The 20037-nt window shown below is 36.0% G+C and overlaps 3 protein-coding genes across 6 annotated transcripts in view; 1 reads left to right on the forward strand and 2 right to left on the reverse strand.

The window, feature by feature from the left end:
• Positions 1-736: 736 nt before the first annotated feature.
• mtx3 (metaxin 3) lies at positions 737-5101 on the reverse strand. 4 transcript variants are annotated; one of them, XM_026212137.1, is made up of 9 exons: positions 4864-5092; positions 4319-4388; positions 4074-4150; positions 3756-3848; positions 3469-3651; positions 3111-3187; positions 2145-2317; positions 1690-1778; positions 737-1193 (listed from the first exon to the last, which is right to left on the reverse strand). In XM_026212137.1, exons 1-9 carry the CDS (start codon positions 4906-4908, stop codon positions 1095-1097), a joined length of 906 nt encoding a protein of 301 aa, XP_026067922.1. In that variant the 5' UTR covers positions 4909-5092; the 3' UTR covers positions 737-1094. The 4 variants fall into 4 exon arrangements, with proteins under 4 accessions (XP_026067922.1, XP_026067923.1, XP_026067921.1 ...); XM_026212138.1 differs by lacking the exon at positions 4864-5092 and adding an exon at positions 4635-4838 and having other exon boundaries at positions 738-1193; XM_026212136.1 differs by having other exon boundaries at positions 739-1193; positions 4982-5101.
• Positions 5102-6517: 1416 nt separating this feature from the next.
• thbs4a (thrombospondin 4a) lies at positions 6518-18121 on the forward strand. Its single transcript, XM_026212140.1, has 21 exons — positions 6518-6771; positions 7327-7524; positions 7615-7862; positions 8783-8897; positions 8988-9070; positions 9283-9337; positions 9497-9663; positions 10155-10292; positions 10465-10539; positions 10636-10815; positions 10938-11042; positions 11622-11729; positions 11816-11975; positions 12741-12859; positions 14065-14117; positions 14194-14375; positions 14625-14852; positions 16083-16279; positions 16468-16640; positions 16729-16868; positions 16944-18121. The coding sequence occupies exons 1-21, from the start codon at positions 6693-6695 to the stop codon at positions 16982-16984; spliced, it is 2844 nt and encodes a 947-aa protein (XP_026067925.1). The 5' UTR covers positions 6518-6692; the 3' UTR covers positions 16985-18121.
• The window catches only part of LOC113049629 (serine incorporator 5), a 28903-nt gene continuing 26843 nt past the window's right edge, over positions 17978-20037 (reverse strand). The window contains exon 12 of the mRNA XM_026212141.1: positions 17978-19842. Within this exon, the coding sequence (XP_026067926.1) occupies positions 19698-19842 (145 nt within the window). The 3' untranslated portion in view covers positions 17978-19697. The remainder of the gene's footprint in view (positions 19843-20037) is intronic.

Below are 20037 nucleotides of genomic sequence, written 5' to 3' on the forward strand. Positions count from 1 at the left end.
ATGGAAAGTTGTGCAATATGTTAGCATTGTTCATTCAAAGAGCATAAATAAGTTCTGTCACGATTTAGCTACATTCATTTGGTGGAAAGAACTAACATATATATATATATATATATATATATATATATATATATATATTAATACATAAGTTAAACATGTTATCTTGTTTTCCTCCACATTTATCTGAAAAAAAGTATAGTTCAAAGATCTTCCCTTTATTGCATGTATGTACATATATTTGCTATACATTGATATATTTTGAAATATACAATTTCTTGAAAGAATGAATGACATTACATTTTTAAGCAATAAGGCTTTTTAGGCATTCCTTGCATGTATAAAACCTCCAGAAGAATATGAAGAACTATAAATGTATACACAGTACACAAAATCAGATGTCAAGAAAGATCCCTTCGCCCCAAAAGAATGTGGAAAGTTACACAATCAAGTGAAATCAATAGAAAGATCTGTTAAAATGAGATAATTATACTGTAAAGAGGCACAATGCTTACTACAGTATGTGACAGGTAACCTGCCATGTGCACTAAAACTAAACTGTTATGAACCTTAAAGATATCAACATTTAAACTCCTAATTTGATCATTATAAACAACTTTATGATGAAGCCTTGGAATAAAAGCTGAATAAAGCTTTTAATGTACCTGTACTTGTGCTGGGGCAGGATTGAAAAATATAAATAAACACACACAAAACCTTTTCTATTTGGAAAGCCAGCTAGTGCATTCATATACAATGGTGTGTGAAAAGCCAATGACCGCTAGGAAAACTTATCCTGGAAAATGCGACTCACTTTTCTTTTAAACTATGGCATTTGTATCTTAAGTCACCAAATGTCAGATTAATGTTTATATGTGTTAGTGATTTTTAAATACAACAGATTTAACAAGCCCTTTACTGTATGTTGTTGGTGGTTTGAGCGTTAGATTGTGTAACACATTTCAACAACTTCATTATGAAAAGCTAGTATTCATTTATTATGACTGCACAAGAATGTTAAATTATAAATAACATTTGGAAATATTTCAGTTTCAATGGAAAATAAATAAATGAGGGTAAAGTGTGTGCTTTGTTTATCAGGGAGGGGTGGAGATCCTCTCGCCGGCCAGGGCCAAGGGTTTGGTCTCATGTCTGTGCGGTCTGTGCTGCGGACTGCTGCGAAGATTGTCATCCATCTGTGACAAAAACATACATGACGATAAGACCCAGGGGATAAGTGTTCATTCCAAAAGATGTGTAAGAAGAGACACTACACAGCCAAAAGCATGTGGACAGACACTCCCCTTGTGTCTGTTTCAGCAGGTTCAGAAAATCAAGTATACAACCATGTTTTTTTTTTGGTTTTTTGAAGTTGAAAATGTATTTTTTTAAAAAACATTTCATTAATCATTTTTTTTATACCATCTCCGTATAACAAATATTTTAAGCACAATACTCCATCCTTTTTCTTTTCCAAAAAAATAAACGGCTAAAGTCTGGTTGGACTTGAATTGGGACATGGACTGTGAGCCAGATGTCCGTCTGTGTGACCTCACTGAAGCTGCAGTGTAATTCTGAATAGGAGCAAATACTTGCTTCAAAAAGAAAACAGCATCCACATACTTTTAACCATGTAATTGTGAATTCTAGCAACATTAAATTCAGAAGTGAATAAGCACATCCGGCCAAGACCTTTTCAATAAGGTTGGACTCTTTGTTAACAAGTTGTGTGAGTTTCTGGAGGTTTGCATCGACAGGATCATGGTTAGCCGTTGGTGAGCCTAGCGAGAGGGCACAGACAAAAAGACGACAGGACACTGATTCTGAAGAAAAGCAGGCATTTTTACGCACATGGGAGATAGGTTAGTGCAGATACAGAGTGCAGCCAAAGAGACATAGCAAATCACTTAAAATAGCCACGAGGCCCAGTTATTAAACTGTCTTTTAGCATCTGCTATAAGCCAAATAGAAGGGTATCGAATCATGAATGTCTGGTTTATTTCTATGATTTAGCAGCAAGCAAATGGAGGTTGAGATAAACTAATAAAAAAGAAGAGAGAGAGCAGAGCATGACCAATACTATGTTTTTTGTGGTTTTATTAATATAAGATTATAGGACAGGCTATGACAGAGGTCTTACTACTTACAGTCCATTCTCTTCTCAGCAGGGGGATCGGTAAAGTAGTTTTTAAGGATGGCGTTGCAGAACTGACAGAGGTTATCAAGTTGGTTCAAGTGCTTCTGAAGCTGCCCACTGGGCAGAGGGGCTTTAAATAGAGGGGCGATATGGCCAAACACAAAGGCGTCCAGGCTTGTAGGCCTGGCCAATAGAAAACATGGTGAACTTCAGACTGATAGACAAAGATGATTCAATTTAAAGGGATAGTTCACCCCAAAATGAAAGTTTCTGCCATCCTTTATTCACCTTCAATTTGTTCCAACCTCCATGACTGTCTTTATTCTGCTCAACACAAAGGACTACATTTTAAAGAAGGTGTGTAACCAAATAGTTCACAGCAGCCTTTGACTTCCATAGTATTTTGTGTATCCACAACTACGCTGTTCAACAGCTGAAAGAAATGTAAGATTGGAACAAGGAAATTATTTAAACTATCCTATAACTCAATTATACACTAGTGTTCAAAACTTTAGAGTTGGTAAGATTTTGTAACGTTTTAAAAGAGTCTCTAATGCTCACCAAATTGGTGTTTATTTGATTTAAAAAAAGAAAAAGCATTAATATTGAGAAATATTATTACAATGTAAAGAACATTTTTCTGTTTTAAAAAATAAATTATTCCTGGTGAGAGAAATCCTGAATTTTCAGCAGCATCATTTAGTAAATTAAATTTTCAAATATATTCACATAGAAAAGGTTGGGAATAAAATAACAAAAAAGAAACCCACTGACTGCCACTCTATGGACAAAAAAACACTTTAACTCTATTTTCACAAAATATATATTTTATGTTCCACAAAAGCAAAAAAACTATGTCATATAAGTTTGGAATGACATGAGAGTTAATAAATTATAACAAACTTTTTATTTTGGGGTGAACTGTCCCTTTAAACAGCTGAAAAATATAATTCAATAAAAGAAGTGAAAAACTCACGTGTCTCCAAAGAAGAAATGGAAGTTCCCAAGTCTGTGGGAAAGCAAATTCAGGCACTCTTTGGCTTCACTGTAGATCTATAAGAAATTCTATTACTAACCATACAAATTTTATATTCATTATTATGAGGAATGGCATAACTACAACTTATTTCATGATCCTCTGGATTCTAAGCTCCATCTCAGGCAGATTTGCTCATGAGGACAGACAATTTTCCTGAGATAAACTGTTTTCCATCTCACAATGCAGAACCGCAAACATTTCCATTTCACCACGGCATTGAAAAAAAAATAAGGCAATGCATGACAGTCAATGTCTCTGACGTAATGTTATGATTATAGGATCTGTTTTCTCATACCTTTCCCTCTACTTCTGTGATGTTCAGCAATGGCGACTCTGCTTTGGTCAGTAAGATGCGGGACAGAGCCAAGCTGGCCTGTCGACCCGGTACAAAGAAGTTAAGGGGGAACGGGGAATGTGACGTAAACCAGGGTCGGGTCAGATTAGCATAGTTCTCTGCGTCCACCCAGAATGTGTGCAGCTACATGTTAACAGCACAGATGTACACTTAATCCATTTGATAATCATTATGAGGATAAGAAACAGGATTTCAGTCAGCAATTGCTGAATTGCAGATGGACCCACCAGAGTTGGCCGCAGCTTTTCCTCCAGGAGGGCGATATAAGCCATTGTATCTGCACCTTGCTTAGCTGTCAACTCAAAGTCGGCATTGAATCTCTGTGTGGATTAAGCAACACACGTATTATTGTTATTTTAATATAAAATCCAGGGAGCATAATCACTCTTCCTCAAGCACATCATACTTCATTATTGTATGAATTTATTTGGTAAAGTCATGTAATAAGTAGGATCATATATAGTCAGCTGGTCAATAAACTCATCAGGATTCTTCTGCTGACAAACACTTTACACAGAAATCTGTAAACAAATATGAATTTCGACCTGTTTTCGTAGGAAGTTTAGAATTTGTGTTGGTTCTGTGACTGTGGTTCCCTCATAGTGTAGTTGTGGCACAGATGCTGTGAGGGAGAAACAGGACACCTGCAGGTTAACCATCACTTTAGCGATGTTTGGTCTTCACGATGTTACATTTGGAAAATGGCATGGATGCTTGTGGCTACATCCCAGACTTTCACTACATTTAACAAGCTCGAACACCAATATTAATAAAATCAGTCCTTTCTGACCTGTGATAGTCCTCCATGTCCAGTCAATAGACTTTACTGCAAGCTTTGCACCTGAAAATTTGACATATGCCTGTAAGAGAACATAAGAAAATATCAGGTGAACAGATAATTGATTAAAGGTTAAGTAAATAGGAATAAGCAGCACTAAAGCGCTATCCTGTAACTAGGACTTTTATTGTGCATTATTTCAAAAGGTTATCAGAACAGAACGCATGTTTTCAGGCAGCTGAAAAAAAAAATCTACACTCCAGCACTAAACACAAGCATTTGTTTATAATCTATAATCTAGGTGTAAACGTTTGAAAGGAGCCCATACCATTCAGATCCTATCAGCATTACTCCTCTGACCTTCAAGAAATAAAACCTGAAGCTGTGCGACACATATTAGCTTCCTATTATCAATCAGTCAATGCAATGCAATGCAACTGAGTCGAGCAGCTTTAGGCATGACAGCTAAAACTACAGGAGTCATCAGCTGACAACTGAACTGGCGCATAAATAGTGCACAGAGACTTTTATTTATCAAAGTGACTCGGATAACGTACAGCTATCCGGATCCCAGCACAGAACACGTCTATCCAAAAATCCATCGACGTTCGTGATTAAAAATTACATTTTCAAATATGCATACAGCACAAGCGTTGAAATAAGCCGTGTTGTTACCAGCACGACGAGAGAGTCTGTGTGCACGGACGGCAGATCCCAGCCGCCTCCCCAGCAGAACAGCTCCACGGGTTCCGCCATGATGGTGTGCACAACACACGCACGCACGCGCGCGCGCGAGCCCAGCAGCATGCCAGTGCGCCAAGAGTGAACTTGCACCCAGCAAATGTTTGCTAAAATACATAAATGTAAGCAAGAAACTGAAACCTTACTTTTTAATTAATTAATTTATATATATATATATTATCAGTCAATAAATTATTTTGTCAAATTAAGCAAATAAATTAACAGTGTTGGGGAGTAACCAGCTACAAGTAACAGAGTAACTAAATAAATGTAACTGTAATAAGTGTATGAAATGAATGTGTTGTTAAAATTACAGTTATTTATGAAAATATTTACTGTTACAAAGGGGATTACATCTGAATACTTTCTCACAGACAGATTTGAGCCCTAGTGCAAGGTTAACCCTGTCTGCTTTAAATGTTTGAAAATGATTAAAAGCTGAAAACATTTATTAGAAAAGTAATCAAATGTAATTAATTACTTGGACTATATAGTTACACTATTATAGTTAAATAGTTAAATTAACTATCATGAATATTTACACATTTATCACATTTGAAATCTTGTAATCTGTAACTTATTACATTTCCAAAGTAACCTTCCCAACACTGTAAATAAATAATATAAATAAAATAAAAATAGGTTATATAGATGTATATTTAGGATAAGCTAACAAGAGGCAGTGACCTGGTGATTTTGGCCATCATAAAACAATCCTGTTAGGTTTTTTATTTATTTATTCTTTTCTTTATTTATTCTCAGTTTTCTTTATTTGAGAATCTGCAGGATACAATACACAGGCAGTTGTAGAGTTTATGTGGTAAACTCATTCATATGAAGCTGAAAGTTTAATTGATTTTCCATAACTCATCTGTCGTACACTCAAACTGGCAAGACTCAGCAGAGATCACGCCAGATCATTCCTGTAAATGTGTTCTTTCTTTCTCTCTCTCTCTCTCTCTCTCTCTCTCTCTCTCTCTCTCTTTCTTTTTCATTTTCTTTTTTTTCTTTTTCATTATCTTTCTTTCTTTGTTTCATTCTTTTTTCTTTCTTTCTTTCTTTCTTTTTTTCTTTCTTTCTTTCTTTCTTTCTTTTTTGGCAGACTGTTTGATTAAGTCAGATTGTAAATTCAATATTATTTCTATGTAAAAATCCTCAGTTGTAACTTTTAAGTATAATTTAATTGAAAACCATAAATGTAAAAATATGAACAAACCATTTTTGTGTGTGTGTGTGTGTGCTTTCAAAAGCATTTGTTTAATTAGATAATTTAAACCAGAATATTCTTTGCAACCTTTAACCTGCTGGCGCAGGTTCTGACCAAAAACCAAAGCATATCCTCCCATCATTTATCGTCATTAACAAAGAGCTCTTTTAGAAGGTTTTGATCTGGTAAATAAGTGTCTGGTAAAAGCACAGAAACATTCAGGAGGAGGTGCTTGGTCACACCTTATATAGAGAGAGACATCTGAAAAGCGTAAATCATTCGAGCACCAGTCTGGTCCTCGTTCATCTGCAGGACTACAGGGAACAGGGCTACTGATCTAAACTGAATCAGGGGTCAGAGCAGAAACGATTTTTCCAGGAATAAGGGAGGAACCTTTTAACTGGATTTGCAACATAAAAAAAAAATAAAAAATCCACAATGTGTACTTGGATAAGAATCATATTCAGTTTACAGTTCATTTTACAACTCTTTGATACAGTGAAAACACAAGGAATTGGTAAGTCCTTTAAACTTATAACTTATAGTTAAATGTTAAATATTTATGTTAAATATAAAAAAAATGTTAAATATATGTTTTTTTTTGTTAATGTTAATATTCTTACATTTTTATTATTTGCGTATATTTGCAAAACTTTTTATGAATAAAAGTGTGCATGCCCTAGTTTTCTACTGTTAAAATGTGAAATAAATGAAAACCAGCTCATTTCTGATTAATTATAAGATCCTTATTAAGGCAGACAGCTTCAGGAGATTTTTTAGTTTTTCTCAACTTGTATTTGTAGGATTTTTTTTGTTGGGTAAACTGAATAAAAGAAGTTGAGATAACTCAAAAATCTTCTGATGCTGGTTGCTTTAAACTTTTAAGTTCTCTTAACTTTTGATTTTTTACAGTGCTCTATGAAATAACCACTAGCTGAGGACAAATTTGACTTATTGGTTGCTTTTAATATTGTGTACTGGACAAAAGTAGCTGGATAACATATATTACGCAAATGCATCAAAAACATCAGTATCCAATGCAAATGTGTTGACAAAAATGCTAAATTTGCAGTTTATGATCTTCTGGTGTCACCGGATTGCTTACCTGACCTTCTGCAAGGAGGAATACAGGCAAAGAACATGGACAACGTTTTTATCCTTGCAAGCCTGCAGCTGCAGAACAAAGCTCCAACTCGGGTCTTCCGCATCTTCAATGCCCTAGACCACACAGACTATTTTGATTTCACCATTCAGGGGAAATTAAACAAAGGTTTGTGTGATCAGAGCTCACTAATGTGCTTTATGTTCAGTGGCTCAGTAGAAACTTGATATGTGCACTAAATACTTTTTCTGTTCACAGTCGTTTTGAAATATCTGAAAAGCAATGGAAAGGTTGGATCAACCGTTTTCAGTAAAGTGCCACTGACAGATGGTCAAACACACCATATACTGCTCCACTTCAGCGGTCTGCAGCAGGGCACCCCCACCACGACCTTCTATGTGGACTGCAGGCTGGTGGACAGAGTTCAGGACGTGCCGCTGGCCTTCAAATCACTGCCGCAGGGCCCAAAACGAGTCACGCTCAAGACCCTGCCAACCTCATCCCAGGTAATCTTAGAGGGTGGAACAAATAATCTCATTAGTCTGGTTATCTATGCATACAGTAAGATGAAAAAAAAAAAAACATCTACAGTAAAAAACTGGCATCTTTGGTCATCAGAAATTCATTTCTAGTAAAAATACTACAGGCTTTGCAGGATACTTGTATATTTTACAACTTTCATATATAAGTGATATAATGTTAATATGCCAACTGAACACTACTAATAACTGCCTTTTTACCTTTTTATGTAAATTCATGTCCCAGTCACAATTTGTTGGTTAAATATACATTACTTACACTATCATAAAAATAATAAATCTATTGTATTTTAGATTTGTACATTTTTATTAAAGCCATGTATGAATCTCATCAGGTTAGTGTTTTTAAGCATTCTACATTTATTCCAAAATAATAATTCAAGGCAGCAACCATTAGACAATAGATTTTATTTGTGAACTTACATTCAGCTATTCTTTTTAATATATATTTTTTCTGAATTTTTCAGATCATCGGTCATCGAAGCTTGGTAAAATCTGCGTTGTTTTACTTTAGTACTACAAATTTCTTTCTCATCCAATATTTTGAGGAGGCATTGCCTCAGAGGAAACGCCTCTGCTGATAACCATCCTAATATACACATAGCATAATAAAAAACCACATGATGAATCAGATTTCATTGCAAGTGCATTCAATAAATGTCCAAAAATAACAGGCAATAATTGTGTGAAACAAAATTACTTGTACAAAAGATAATCACATGTGATGAGCCAAAAACCATAAATTTGACTGTATTTTATTATAAAATTACATATAATTTTTTCACTGTGTAAGGTAACTTACACTTAATTAGCATGTTTTACATTTAACAGTGCTTTTCTGTAAAATGACTAACATTTTTTACAGTGTGTGAATATGTGTGTTACAGGACAAGTTGACAGACCTCAAACTGGTGCTTGATGAGTCTATTGATAACGTGGTAGAGCTTCAGGACTGCAATGCTCCAGAGCACGGTGAAAAGAGCGAAACACTGCAGCTAGTAGGTGAGGCTATTGCTTCTCTGTTGTCTTATTCAGCTTTAGTTTTTTAAATGATTGGTTATTTGATTTATTTTTTATGTTACATATCTTCAGGAACAACTTCAAAAATGGAAGCTGGCCCAATGTTTGAGCTCATGCGAATGATCCAAGAGTTGAAACAGAAGGTCGATCAGCAGGTAACTTGAAAATGAGTGGGAAAACAGTTCCTTAAAGGGATAGTTCACACAAAAAATACAGTTCTTTCTGAGTTCTTTCAGGAACAGATCATTATTGTCACTAAATCAGTTGACAGGACCAGTCTGAAAGATTCCTGCATCAATCAGGATTCAACTCACTGGTTCAGTAATGGCGAGGAGATTAGATTAATAACAAACTGTTTTCATAACAGACCAAAGAAACCGCTGACTTGAGAAGGACTATCATGGAGTGTGTTCAATGCAAAGGTAAGACTTTAGTTAAAAAGTTACAAAACAGCTGAAATGAGAAGACGTTTAGCAGTTTTTCGTGCCTGTGCTCAGAATGAGAAAACAGAATGAGTTTAGAATGAGGATGTTGAAGGGGTCAGACCGGTGAACTCAAGGGTTCTGTTTTATTTCATGTAGATTCGTCTGGACGGGACAAAGCAGAAGCACATAAAAAGCAGTCCAAGTGCAGGCCAGGGGTCTGTTTTAAGCCGGACATGTGTAATGAAACAGCTGAAGGTGTGGAATGTGCACCCTGTCCTGAGGGCTACACAGGAGATGGTCTCCAATGTGATGATGTGGATGAGGTTAGACTAAAGATGTTGAGTTTTTGTTCATCATAATACTATAATTTTCTATTCTATATGTCTTTCTGTGGTTTGAATCAAGTTTTGCTGTTTATGATGTTCATCTAGCCACTTATTTCCTGTTTACTTCTCTCGTAGTTGGGTTCTTAGGAAAGAACAAGAACGCTCATGAAGACTTATTTTATTTAATTTGATTTATTTCCATTACTCACTGCAGTATCTCAATAGCTCAGACTGTTCAACACCTCTGACATTGTGTTCTACATTAATGATGAACAATAAAACTATATTAAAATAAAACTTTATTAACATATAATCATTTCAGTAGGGGTTTTATTAGACTAATAATTGTTTAAACTGTTACGTAGGCTCTAAGGTAATTTTTAACAGATTGCAGTGCAATTGTGTGACTTATTCGTCCATATACTATACAGGGCATTGTTTGTTGAACATCATAAATCCAGCTAACCTTATAAACTGTTCAATTTTAGTGCCAGTTCAAGCCGTGTTTCTCTGGTGTCCGGTGTATTAACACTGCACCAGGGTTCAGATGTGACAAGTGTCCCCAAGGCTTCACTGGTCCAGAGATCCAGGGTGTGGGCGTTCACTATGCTCAGGCAAACAAACAAGTATGTATTTAGGACAGTTAATTCAAATAATTAAATTAACCAGTTTGTATGTGTGTATATATATATACACACACACATAGTATTGCCATGATACACATAGTAAAAATGGTATTGTTTGTGATTTTAGTACCAATACTGTGATTAACACCTTATTTATCTTTTTTCTTCTCAGATATGTAATGATGTTGATGAGTGCCAGGTAGATAACGGTGGCTGCACACCCAATTCATACTGCCACAACACAATGGTAAGACTATAACTATCCTAGATAGCCCATTGTACTAATGTGGCCAGTGGCAGGTACAGTTAATATAGTTTATATGTGAAACTTGCTTTCTTGTAGGGTGCGTTTCACTGTGGGATGTGCAAGACTGGATTCGCTGGTGACCAATATAGTGGCTGCACAAGTACTGGCCTGGACCCTGCTCCTCTAACAGACAGGAAGTGTGGGAACGGCCAGCCGAATCCATGTGACGTCAACGCAGAGTGTGTTGTGGAGAGAGACGGGAGCATCAGCTGTGTGGTGAGATGTCAAGCATTCACGCAGATGTTTTGTCTACTTGTGCATTTCAAGAAAACAACAAGATTTTTTTTTATTTTGAGCCAGGACCCAACTTTCTCAGCTGACATCTGTGTTGCTTTCAGTGCCAAATTGGCTGGGCAGGAAATGGCTATGTGTGTGGAAAGGACACAGACATCGACGCTTATCCAGATAAGAAACTTCAGTGCAGAGATGGAACCTGCAAGAAGGTGACCTTCACGTGACCTGCTGTTTTTGTTAGAAGTTTTGTTTATTAGCAGCAGTTAACACATTAGATACCATGAACTGACAATGAACAACAATTTCTTCATTTATCAGTCGAGGTACACATGTTGGGTTCAGTTATACAATAAAAACATTACTATTTTTGTTCATTCATAAATTAATAACATTGTCAACTTATTAATATCATTTTAATTACTGTGTAAAACTGAACATTAATCAATATTAAAGGGTTAGTTCACCCACAAATGTAAATTCTGTCATAATGACTCACCCTCATCATGTCGTTCCATTCGTTCATCTTCAGAACATAAATGAAGATATTTTTGATTAAATCCAAGAGCTGTCTGGCCCTCCATCGGATTTCATCAAAAATATTTTAATTTGTGTTCTGAAGATCGAAGGAGTCACAGGTTTGGAACGACATGATGGAATTTTCATTTTTGGGTGAACTAACCCTTTAATCAATAAAAAATATTTGTTGTTTTTGCTGTTGTATTAAATAATGTTAACAAACTAAATCTTATTGTAATGTTTTACTAGATTATTTTACTTTCCATTTTCAGGATAACTGCATTTTTGTTCCAAACTCGGGCCAAGAAGACGCAGACAGAGATGGGAAGGGAGATGCCTGTGATGAGGACGCAGACAGTGATGGCATCTTTAATGAACAGGTACAGATTAATCAGCATTAGATCATGATTTGATGAACTGAGAAGCTCCTTTCCATGTCAGTGCTTGCACGACTGTATTTCTACAGGACAACTGCTGGTTGGTTCCTAATATAGACCAGATCAACAGTGATAAAGATCTCCATGGTGATGCTTGTGATAACTGCATAAACGTGGAGAACCCGGACCAGCGGGACACAGACAAAGATGGACTGGGAGATGCCTGTGATGATGACATAGACGGGGATGGTAATTTAACTCAGGTCTTATTTTGTCAAAAAAAAAACACAATTTTCCAGCCTCTGCAAGTATTCCGTATGCCATGCAGCTGCTGTGTATTTTATTTAGTGGCAGAAATGGGGTGTAATGTTTTAAATATCCTTTTCACCCTTTGGGCCTGTTTTTTTAATCAGGATTTCCCTGTGCTTAGGTCATTTTGTGAGGAAAAACAGAAGCTTCTGTGTTTTTAAAGCTAAAATTAGAGCGCTCGTTTGCCTGCATGGGTCATGTAAAACAGAAGTGACTTGTAGGGGTATTAACAGCTTCTACGGCACCACACTGATTGTTTTCGTTCAAATCGACAATTATTTATTCCAGTCTGAATTGAGCAAAATAGAGTCCAGGCAGTGCTTGACATTTACGGTCTGTTCATCAAGGCAGAAATCCAGACACTTGACTTGATACCTTTAGAGCTTGGTCATGTCTAGTTTGTGCAACCACATTTCCACCAAGAACCTGCGCCAAGAGCTGCTGACGCGTGGAAACTATTCCACAGAAGTCTTTCCGAAACACCGCCACCTTGTGTCATGCATAACCCGACAAACTGCACACAAAGACATCACTGTATACTCTATAACACCGCAGTGCATTTCTCCTGATGGAGTTTGCTCCATTCATTGACATTTTAGGCAGTATACCTCTGCATAATACTTTCATTTATAGCACTGGTGCTCTGGCTCTGACTCTAGTGATGAATCACTGAATGCATCCATGAACATTCTCTACTTCTGATAGGTTTGAAGAACATCCTGGATAACTGTCAGAGGGTTCCCAACCCTGACCAGAAGGACAAAGACAATGACGGTGTTGGGGATGCATGTGACAGCTGCCCTGAGGTGCCAAACCCCAACCAGGTGCCAAACAGCTTTATTACTTTATCTCTATTCTATTCTATTCTATTCTGTATATTTTAATAAATCATGTTTTCGTCTCATCTAGTTTTTAAACCAAAATTTGAACCTAATTTAAATGGATAGTTTTAGTGCTTTAGTTTTTAAAGATCAATGTTTCTTGAAAACTGCTAATTATTTAGGCATTTTATCAGCTGTTTATCTAAAAAAAAAAAAGAAGTTATTAATGTTAACAAACTAAAACCACATTCTTTTATTATTTACATAAACTTGATGTAAATGGGGTAAATCAATATATATATACATTTTTATAAAATAACAGCAAAAATGACAAAAATAATCATACAAATAACAAACATAAAACGATTCAAACTTTACTGAAAAAAATTAAATAAAAAATATAATAATTATAAAATATTCCAAAAAGTTATAAAAACTAAAATAGTACCTCAATAACAGCAAAAATGACAAAAATAATCATACAAATAACAAACATAAAACGATTCAAACTTTACTGAAAAAAATTAAATAAAAAATATAATAATTATAAAATATTCCAAAAAGTTATAAAAACTAAAATAGTACCTCAATAATTCAAAACATTAATAATAATAATAATAACACTGTTTCATACTGCCTATTATCATAACATTGACCAATCGAGTTAAACAATATTAAACAAGCAAGAGTACTGTTGTCCCTAATTATCACTTGCTCATTGCCTGCTACTATTCACAAAACAACATGATTCTGAGTTGCTTTGTTTCTGAGTCCAGTTCAGTGAATAAACAAGTTAATATACAAAGAATTGGCAGCTATTTTGTAATATATTTTATTTTATTATTTTTTTTATTCACCATCGAAAACAAAGAAAACAAATCCAAAGCAGAAACAACCCCTGGTGACTCTGAGCAACACGAGTCATTGAGTGAATGATTCAATGATTCACTCATCCGGTCCGGAATGAATCAGCGTTTTGAGTGAAACGCTTGAATGAAAGATTCAGTCACAAAACAGTCATTAGCTGCCCCCTACTGGTGCAAATACAAAGTGCTGTTAGGTTCCTATATCAGAACTCTTTTAAGGCCTCTTGTCCAGATTCAGGGAAACAAACTGTTACATAATGTGTATTTAGTATATTTTGTATGTTAAATATGTCGTTTTCATTATCACTATTTTGAACCTGTTTTCAATTTTTTTTCAATCAGTCTGATGTTGACAATGATCTTGTTGGAGACACTTGTGACACAAACATTGACAGGTAGAGTCTGATTTTTTTTACTTTCTTTTTGACTGTCAATATAAAACAAGTTTATAACGAAGGGTGTTTGTTCCAGTGATGGAGATGGTCATCAGAACACCAAAGACAACTGCCCCACCATCATCAACAGCGCACAGCTGGACACGGACAAGGACGGACTTGGAGACGAGTGTGATGATGACGATGATAATGATGGCATTACGGATGATAAAGATAATTGTAGACTGGTGCCAAACCCAGACCAAAAGGATGAAAACAGTACGCATAGCAACATGTGTTTAGTAGGATGTCATAAATTGTTCAGTGACAGTCAATCAAGACAAATGTTTTAGTTTACATTTTTTGTAAATGTTAATACAAGGGCATTTGTGTTTTAAAGTGTGACTTAAGTGTCCAAATATTGTATCATAATGTGCCCTACAAATCTAGATCGGACTCTATCAAAAATCAGACCACTGCTAAAAAGAGAATTAAGCAAAATGTTGTTGTTCTCTTCTTCTTTCTCAGATGATGGAGTGGGTGATGACTGTGTTGGAGACTTTGACAAAGATCATGTGATAGACAGAATCGACACCTGCCCTGAGAATGCAGAGATCACTCTGACTGACTTCAGAGCCTATCAAACCGTGGTTCTGGACCCAGAGGGAGAGGCTCAGATCGACCCCAACTGGGTTGTTCTTAATCAGGGAATGGAGATTGTCCAAACCATGAATAGTGACCCAGGACTAGCTGTTGGTATGTTTATGTGACCCACATCATTCAAATCATCCCGAGTATTTCCATGGTGAAAAGACCAGCTAAACCAGCACCAATCCAGCATAGACCAGCCTGGAAATTCATACTGGTCTTAATTGGTCTTTTAAAGGAACACGTCACTATTTTTGAAAATAGGATCATTTTCCAAACTCCTCTAGAGTTAAACAGTTGAGTTTTACTGTTTTTGAATCCATTCCGGTGGTAGCACTTTTAGCTTAGCTTAACATAGATAATTGAATCTGATTAGACCGTTAGCATCTCGCTCAAAAATGATCAAAGAGTTTCTCTGTTTTTCCTATTTAAAACTTGACTTTTCTGTAGTTACATCGTGTACTAAGGCCGACGGAAAATGAAAGGTTGTGATTTTCTAGGCCGATATGGCTATGCTCCTCTTTCATTCAAAGGGGTAGTTCACCCAAAAATGAAAATTCTGTCTTCAATTGCTCACCCTCATCATGTCGCTCCAAACCTGATAGACCTTTGTTCATCTTCGGAACACAATTTAAGATATTTTGATGAAATCTGAGAGCTTTCTGACCCTGCATAGACAGTAATGCAACTACCATGCTCAAGGCCCAGAAAGGTAGTAAAAAAATCATTAAAATGGGTACTCCACTCAAAAAAAAAAAAAAAAAATCCCTCATCAGCTACCGACCCTTACGTTTTACCAGATTTATATGACTTTTGTTCTTCCGTGAAACACAAATTTTTGTAAGATAATATAATTCAGGTGGATAGGACCCTCAAAGTTGATGCTTCAGAAACCACACAAAACAAAAGCAAAGTAATCCATGCAACCACAGTGGATGAATCAGCGTCTTCTGAAGCAAATTTACAGTTTAAAAAAGTTTAAAATATTAGTATTTTTCACACCTATCGTTCCGCTTCAGAAGAAAATAAACTGGGGTTACTTTTGTGTTTGTTTTGCATGTTTTTGAAGCATCAGCTTTTGGTTTGCTGTCCACTTGCATTAAATGGACTCTCTCAGATGGATTCTTTTTCTAAAGAAAGTCAAATTCATCTAGGATGGCATGAGAGTGAATAAATGATGAGAGAATTGCAATTTTTTTGAATATCTCCTTAACTAAAGAATAAACTATTGTTTTTGTCTCAGTTTTGTTTAAATCATGGTTGAAACATGAGCTTTAGTATTTCAATTAAAAATGAAAATCTGGCCAAAGTGTGACACAGTCTTGCCACCACAAACAGGGTACACAGCATTCAGTGGCGTGGACTTTGAGGGCACCTTCCACGTGAATACAGTGACCGATGATGACTACGCAGGCTTCATCTTCGGCTACCAGGATTCCTCCAGCTTCTATGTGGTGATGTGGAAGCAGACGGAGCAGACGTACTGGCAGGCCGTGCCCTTCAGAGCCGTGGCTGAGCCTGGCATTCAACTTAAGGTCCCAGCGATCTTCATCTCGATTACTGTCTGCTTTTATCATTACTGCTCCACTCAGAAATAACGGATGTTAAAGCTATAGCCAAATAGTTCTTTGGGACTTCAAGTACATCCCAATTCGATTTGATTATTCAATTGAAATAATAAGCACACAGACACGAATCAATATATATTTCCATATATTTCTAGGCTGTGAAGTCTAAAACCGGGCCAGGGGAGTTCCTGAGGAATTCTCTGTGGCACACTGGAGACACAAATGATCAAGTGCGCTTGCTGTGGAAAGACACTCGTAATGTGGGCTGGAAGGACAAGGTGTCCTACCGCTGGAATCTGAAGCACAGACCCCAAGTGGGCTACATCAGGTCAGACGCCGTGAATACTGGAGAGCTCAGACTTGACTGGATTTGGATGTGCGAAACATGTTTGTGGTGTTTCTCTGTTTTGGCACAGAGTGAAGTTCTATGAGGGTACTGACTTGGTTGCAGACTCTGGGGTTGTTATTGACACCAGTATGAGAGGAGGCCGTCTTGGAGTGTTCTGCTTTTCACAGGAAAACATCATCTGGTCCAATCTGAGATACCGCTGTAATGGTGAGTGCAGTGCTTGAACAATACGAGAAGATCATTTCGGTGTGTATCTTAATATACAATTTATGACATTTACAGACACAATCCCGGAAGATTATACAGAACAAGGCCATCAGTAATGAAACGAAGATGGAATGAAACTGGAGAGCACTACTAGTGAGGTGACTGATGTTTTGGGTACTCCTATTTCCAGTAAAACACGGACCATTTACTGACTTTTACATTCAAGACGAATCCAGTTTTATATGAATTTACACTTCTGTAATGTTCACTGCGCAAAAATGCAGTTCAGCAGGAAAGAGCAAAGCCTGTGTGCTACTAAACACTCACTAAATGTTTTAATATTAATAAACTGAATAAATAAGTTTAAATTGTCAAGTTTTGTGCTCAGACTTGTCAGAGAATGTTGTAGACTTATAATCTTGAAGTTATAGTTTAAACGATGATTTAAATATACAGTAAGACAACCCAAAAAAACTGTTTTGCTCGAAAAAATATATAAAAATTGAGAAAAAATTAAATTAAATAAAAAGAAATTTAAAATTTACATTTAAAAAGAAAAGATAATTTGATTGATTAAATACATTTCTAGCTGAGCAAAAGAGACTTCTTTCAGAAACTTTAAAGTACAATAATAATAAAAAAAAAAAAAACACTTTAAAATGCCCCATACAACTTGTCCTGTATATATTGGAAATGTTTTGTGAGGCTTTGTGTTGAGAAACTGACTGATGTTTAACATTGGTTTTATTTTGCAAGTCCCATGAAGGTTGTTTCATCACAAATTAAACCTTTCATTTTATATTCTAATTTTCATATTGTATATGTGTTAGCTATTTGCTTTCAGTGCACAACTACAAATTACAAAATGTCCATATATTAAAACATTAAATAATGTAATGCACAACACCATTTTATTCATTTGTCTTTTTTATTGAAAGAACTGGCAATATCAATAAAAACACTAAAAAGAATATTGATCCTGCAGCAATTGAACTCATACGACTTCCCTTAATGGAATGTATCGAAATGAATAAAGAAAAATCAATGCATATAAATGAGAACAAGAGTTGTTTGTAAACTTACTGTACATATTTTTGGATTATAATGTCTTCATGCAAAATTAGTGAGAACAACACAAAGCGCAAGATTACTTTTTTTTTTTTTTTGCAACATTATGAGTACATCTAGTGGTCATCTTTACAATGGACTATTTACATAAAGCACATATTGCAATCAGATGTCACCTTTATGTTCAGCATATCTGTTAATAAAGGAAAGATTATATTTAATCGTTCAGTGGTTTCATAAACCGTATGCTCATAGCTTAATGCAGTTCTAGCATGTAGTGTTTAAGGCAATCATTAACTATTTGCTAATTTGGATTTATATAAAGGCCAAAAACAACACCCTCACCAGGAATATAAAGCCATGCCAGCTCTAATTCTAATAAAAGAGATTTTGGTTTTTGTCAAAACATGTAGGACAGCTACAACTGCTACACAGGAAATAACCATAAATTGTAAAATAATTCCAGTTTTAGACTGTATTTCCTTCATTGACAACACTTCAACACTTTTTTTTTTCTACCAGGGAGCACCATAAGTGCTGCATGATGTCTAACACAGGCAGCTCCTGGAAATTTAAACTAAACACCACAAATAAGAAATACAGACATGCACTTCTAGCAAAAAAAACCTCTGAATGATTAAACAGAATAGCTGAAACGATGCTTTTTAAGTATAAAAGACCGTACAAACTTGTTCTTTGACAAATGACATGCTTGCAAGTCTAGTGCATGAGCTAGAATAAAATATCATAGGACATCCATGTTCTAAAGCACCATTTAAATTGTAACAAAAATCCAAAAATAAGAAAGAAAAATCTATAGCTTCAGTGTTGCTGTTGGCCGTATATCAATCTGTGTGGCAGTTTGGGATTTTGGGGCATTACGATGTGGCCTTGGCTTTGCCCATCCATTCCAAGTCATCATAAAAACATTTACTGGCAATGGCAGTCACATGCTTTCCTCACAATGGTGACTCACGGGAAACAGCATGTGGAACTCATCACTACCTGAGATTTAAGATGAAGCCGAGAGATAGGAAACGTGAGGAATGTTGCGGACTTCTTTGCAAATATTGTTTTGGTGTGGTTTTAAAAGGACGTTATTAGGGTGCTTCAATAAATGCAGTGACATCTCATATGAGTACATTTATTCACATATATGTACAGGGATGACCTTGCACAGTAATTCCTCGGCTGGTTCTGATCGTGTTTCCAAGAGTGCAACTGGTGGTATAGTGGTCTGGTTTTGCAAGGCAGCACTTTCCTATCCACTGAGAAGAGATATTTCTATTAAATAAATATGTTGATTCGCTCAAAGTTCTTGCTACCTTACTGAAACACCCTTGAAGTGAAACACTACAATAAAACACATTTGAAGACCTTTCAAAAAGGCAGACAAATGATCGAAAATCACAGATGGTTTGTTGATTTGCATAGAATTCTCCAGCTACCAAAATAAAAGCTTAACTAGCAAGACACTTCCAGGTGATGTGTGCCTGAGCAATGCTTTGTTTTTCTACCTTCATGTATTGAGGAAAACAAGAGCCCTACATCAGCATGGGAGCAATCGTAACATGATTTCTGTAACGTATTCAAAGACATAAAACAAGCAGCTTTTGAGAAACCAAAAGCCATTACTATACTAAAACTATTAAATCAAATAATATTAAAGAAAACATTAAAAACAGACAAAACAAGCTCTCACACAAACACACAGTAGTTTTAAATGAACAGTGGTGATACTGGATCATGTGTGAAGGGTTTCTAGGCTTGGAATCTCTTTGGGAAGAGCATGGGGACCACCAGGGTCCACATGTAGAGAAATAAGCAGACCCAACAGGATGCCATCTTGATCCAGAACACTGACCAGCTTCCCTCCAGCAGCCTCTCGATCTTTGCATTCTCATAACTGCAGAGAGACAAGATCATGTGCATATTACATTTAAAAGTTTAATTCTGTCGTTAATTACTCGCCCTCATGTCGCTCCAAACTTGTAAGACTTTTGTCCATCTTCTGAGAACAAATTAAGCTATTTTTAATGAATCTGAGAGCTTTCTGACCCTGCATAGGTAGCAATGCAACTGAAATGTTCAAGGCCCAGAA

Source organism: Carassius auratus, chromosome 30 (assembly GCF_003368295.1).
Source record: "Carassius auratus strain Wakin chromosome 30, ASM336829v1, whole genome shotgun sequence".
Taxonomy (NCBI): Eukaryota; Metazoa; Chordata; class Actinopteri; order Cypriniformes; family Cyprinidae; genus Carassius; species Carassius auratus.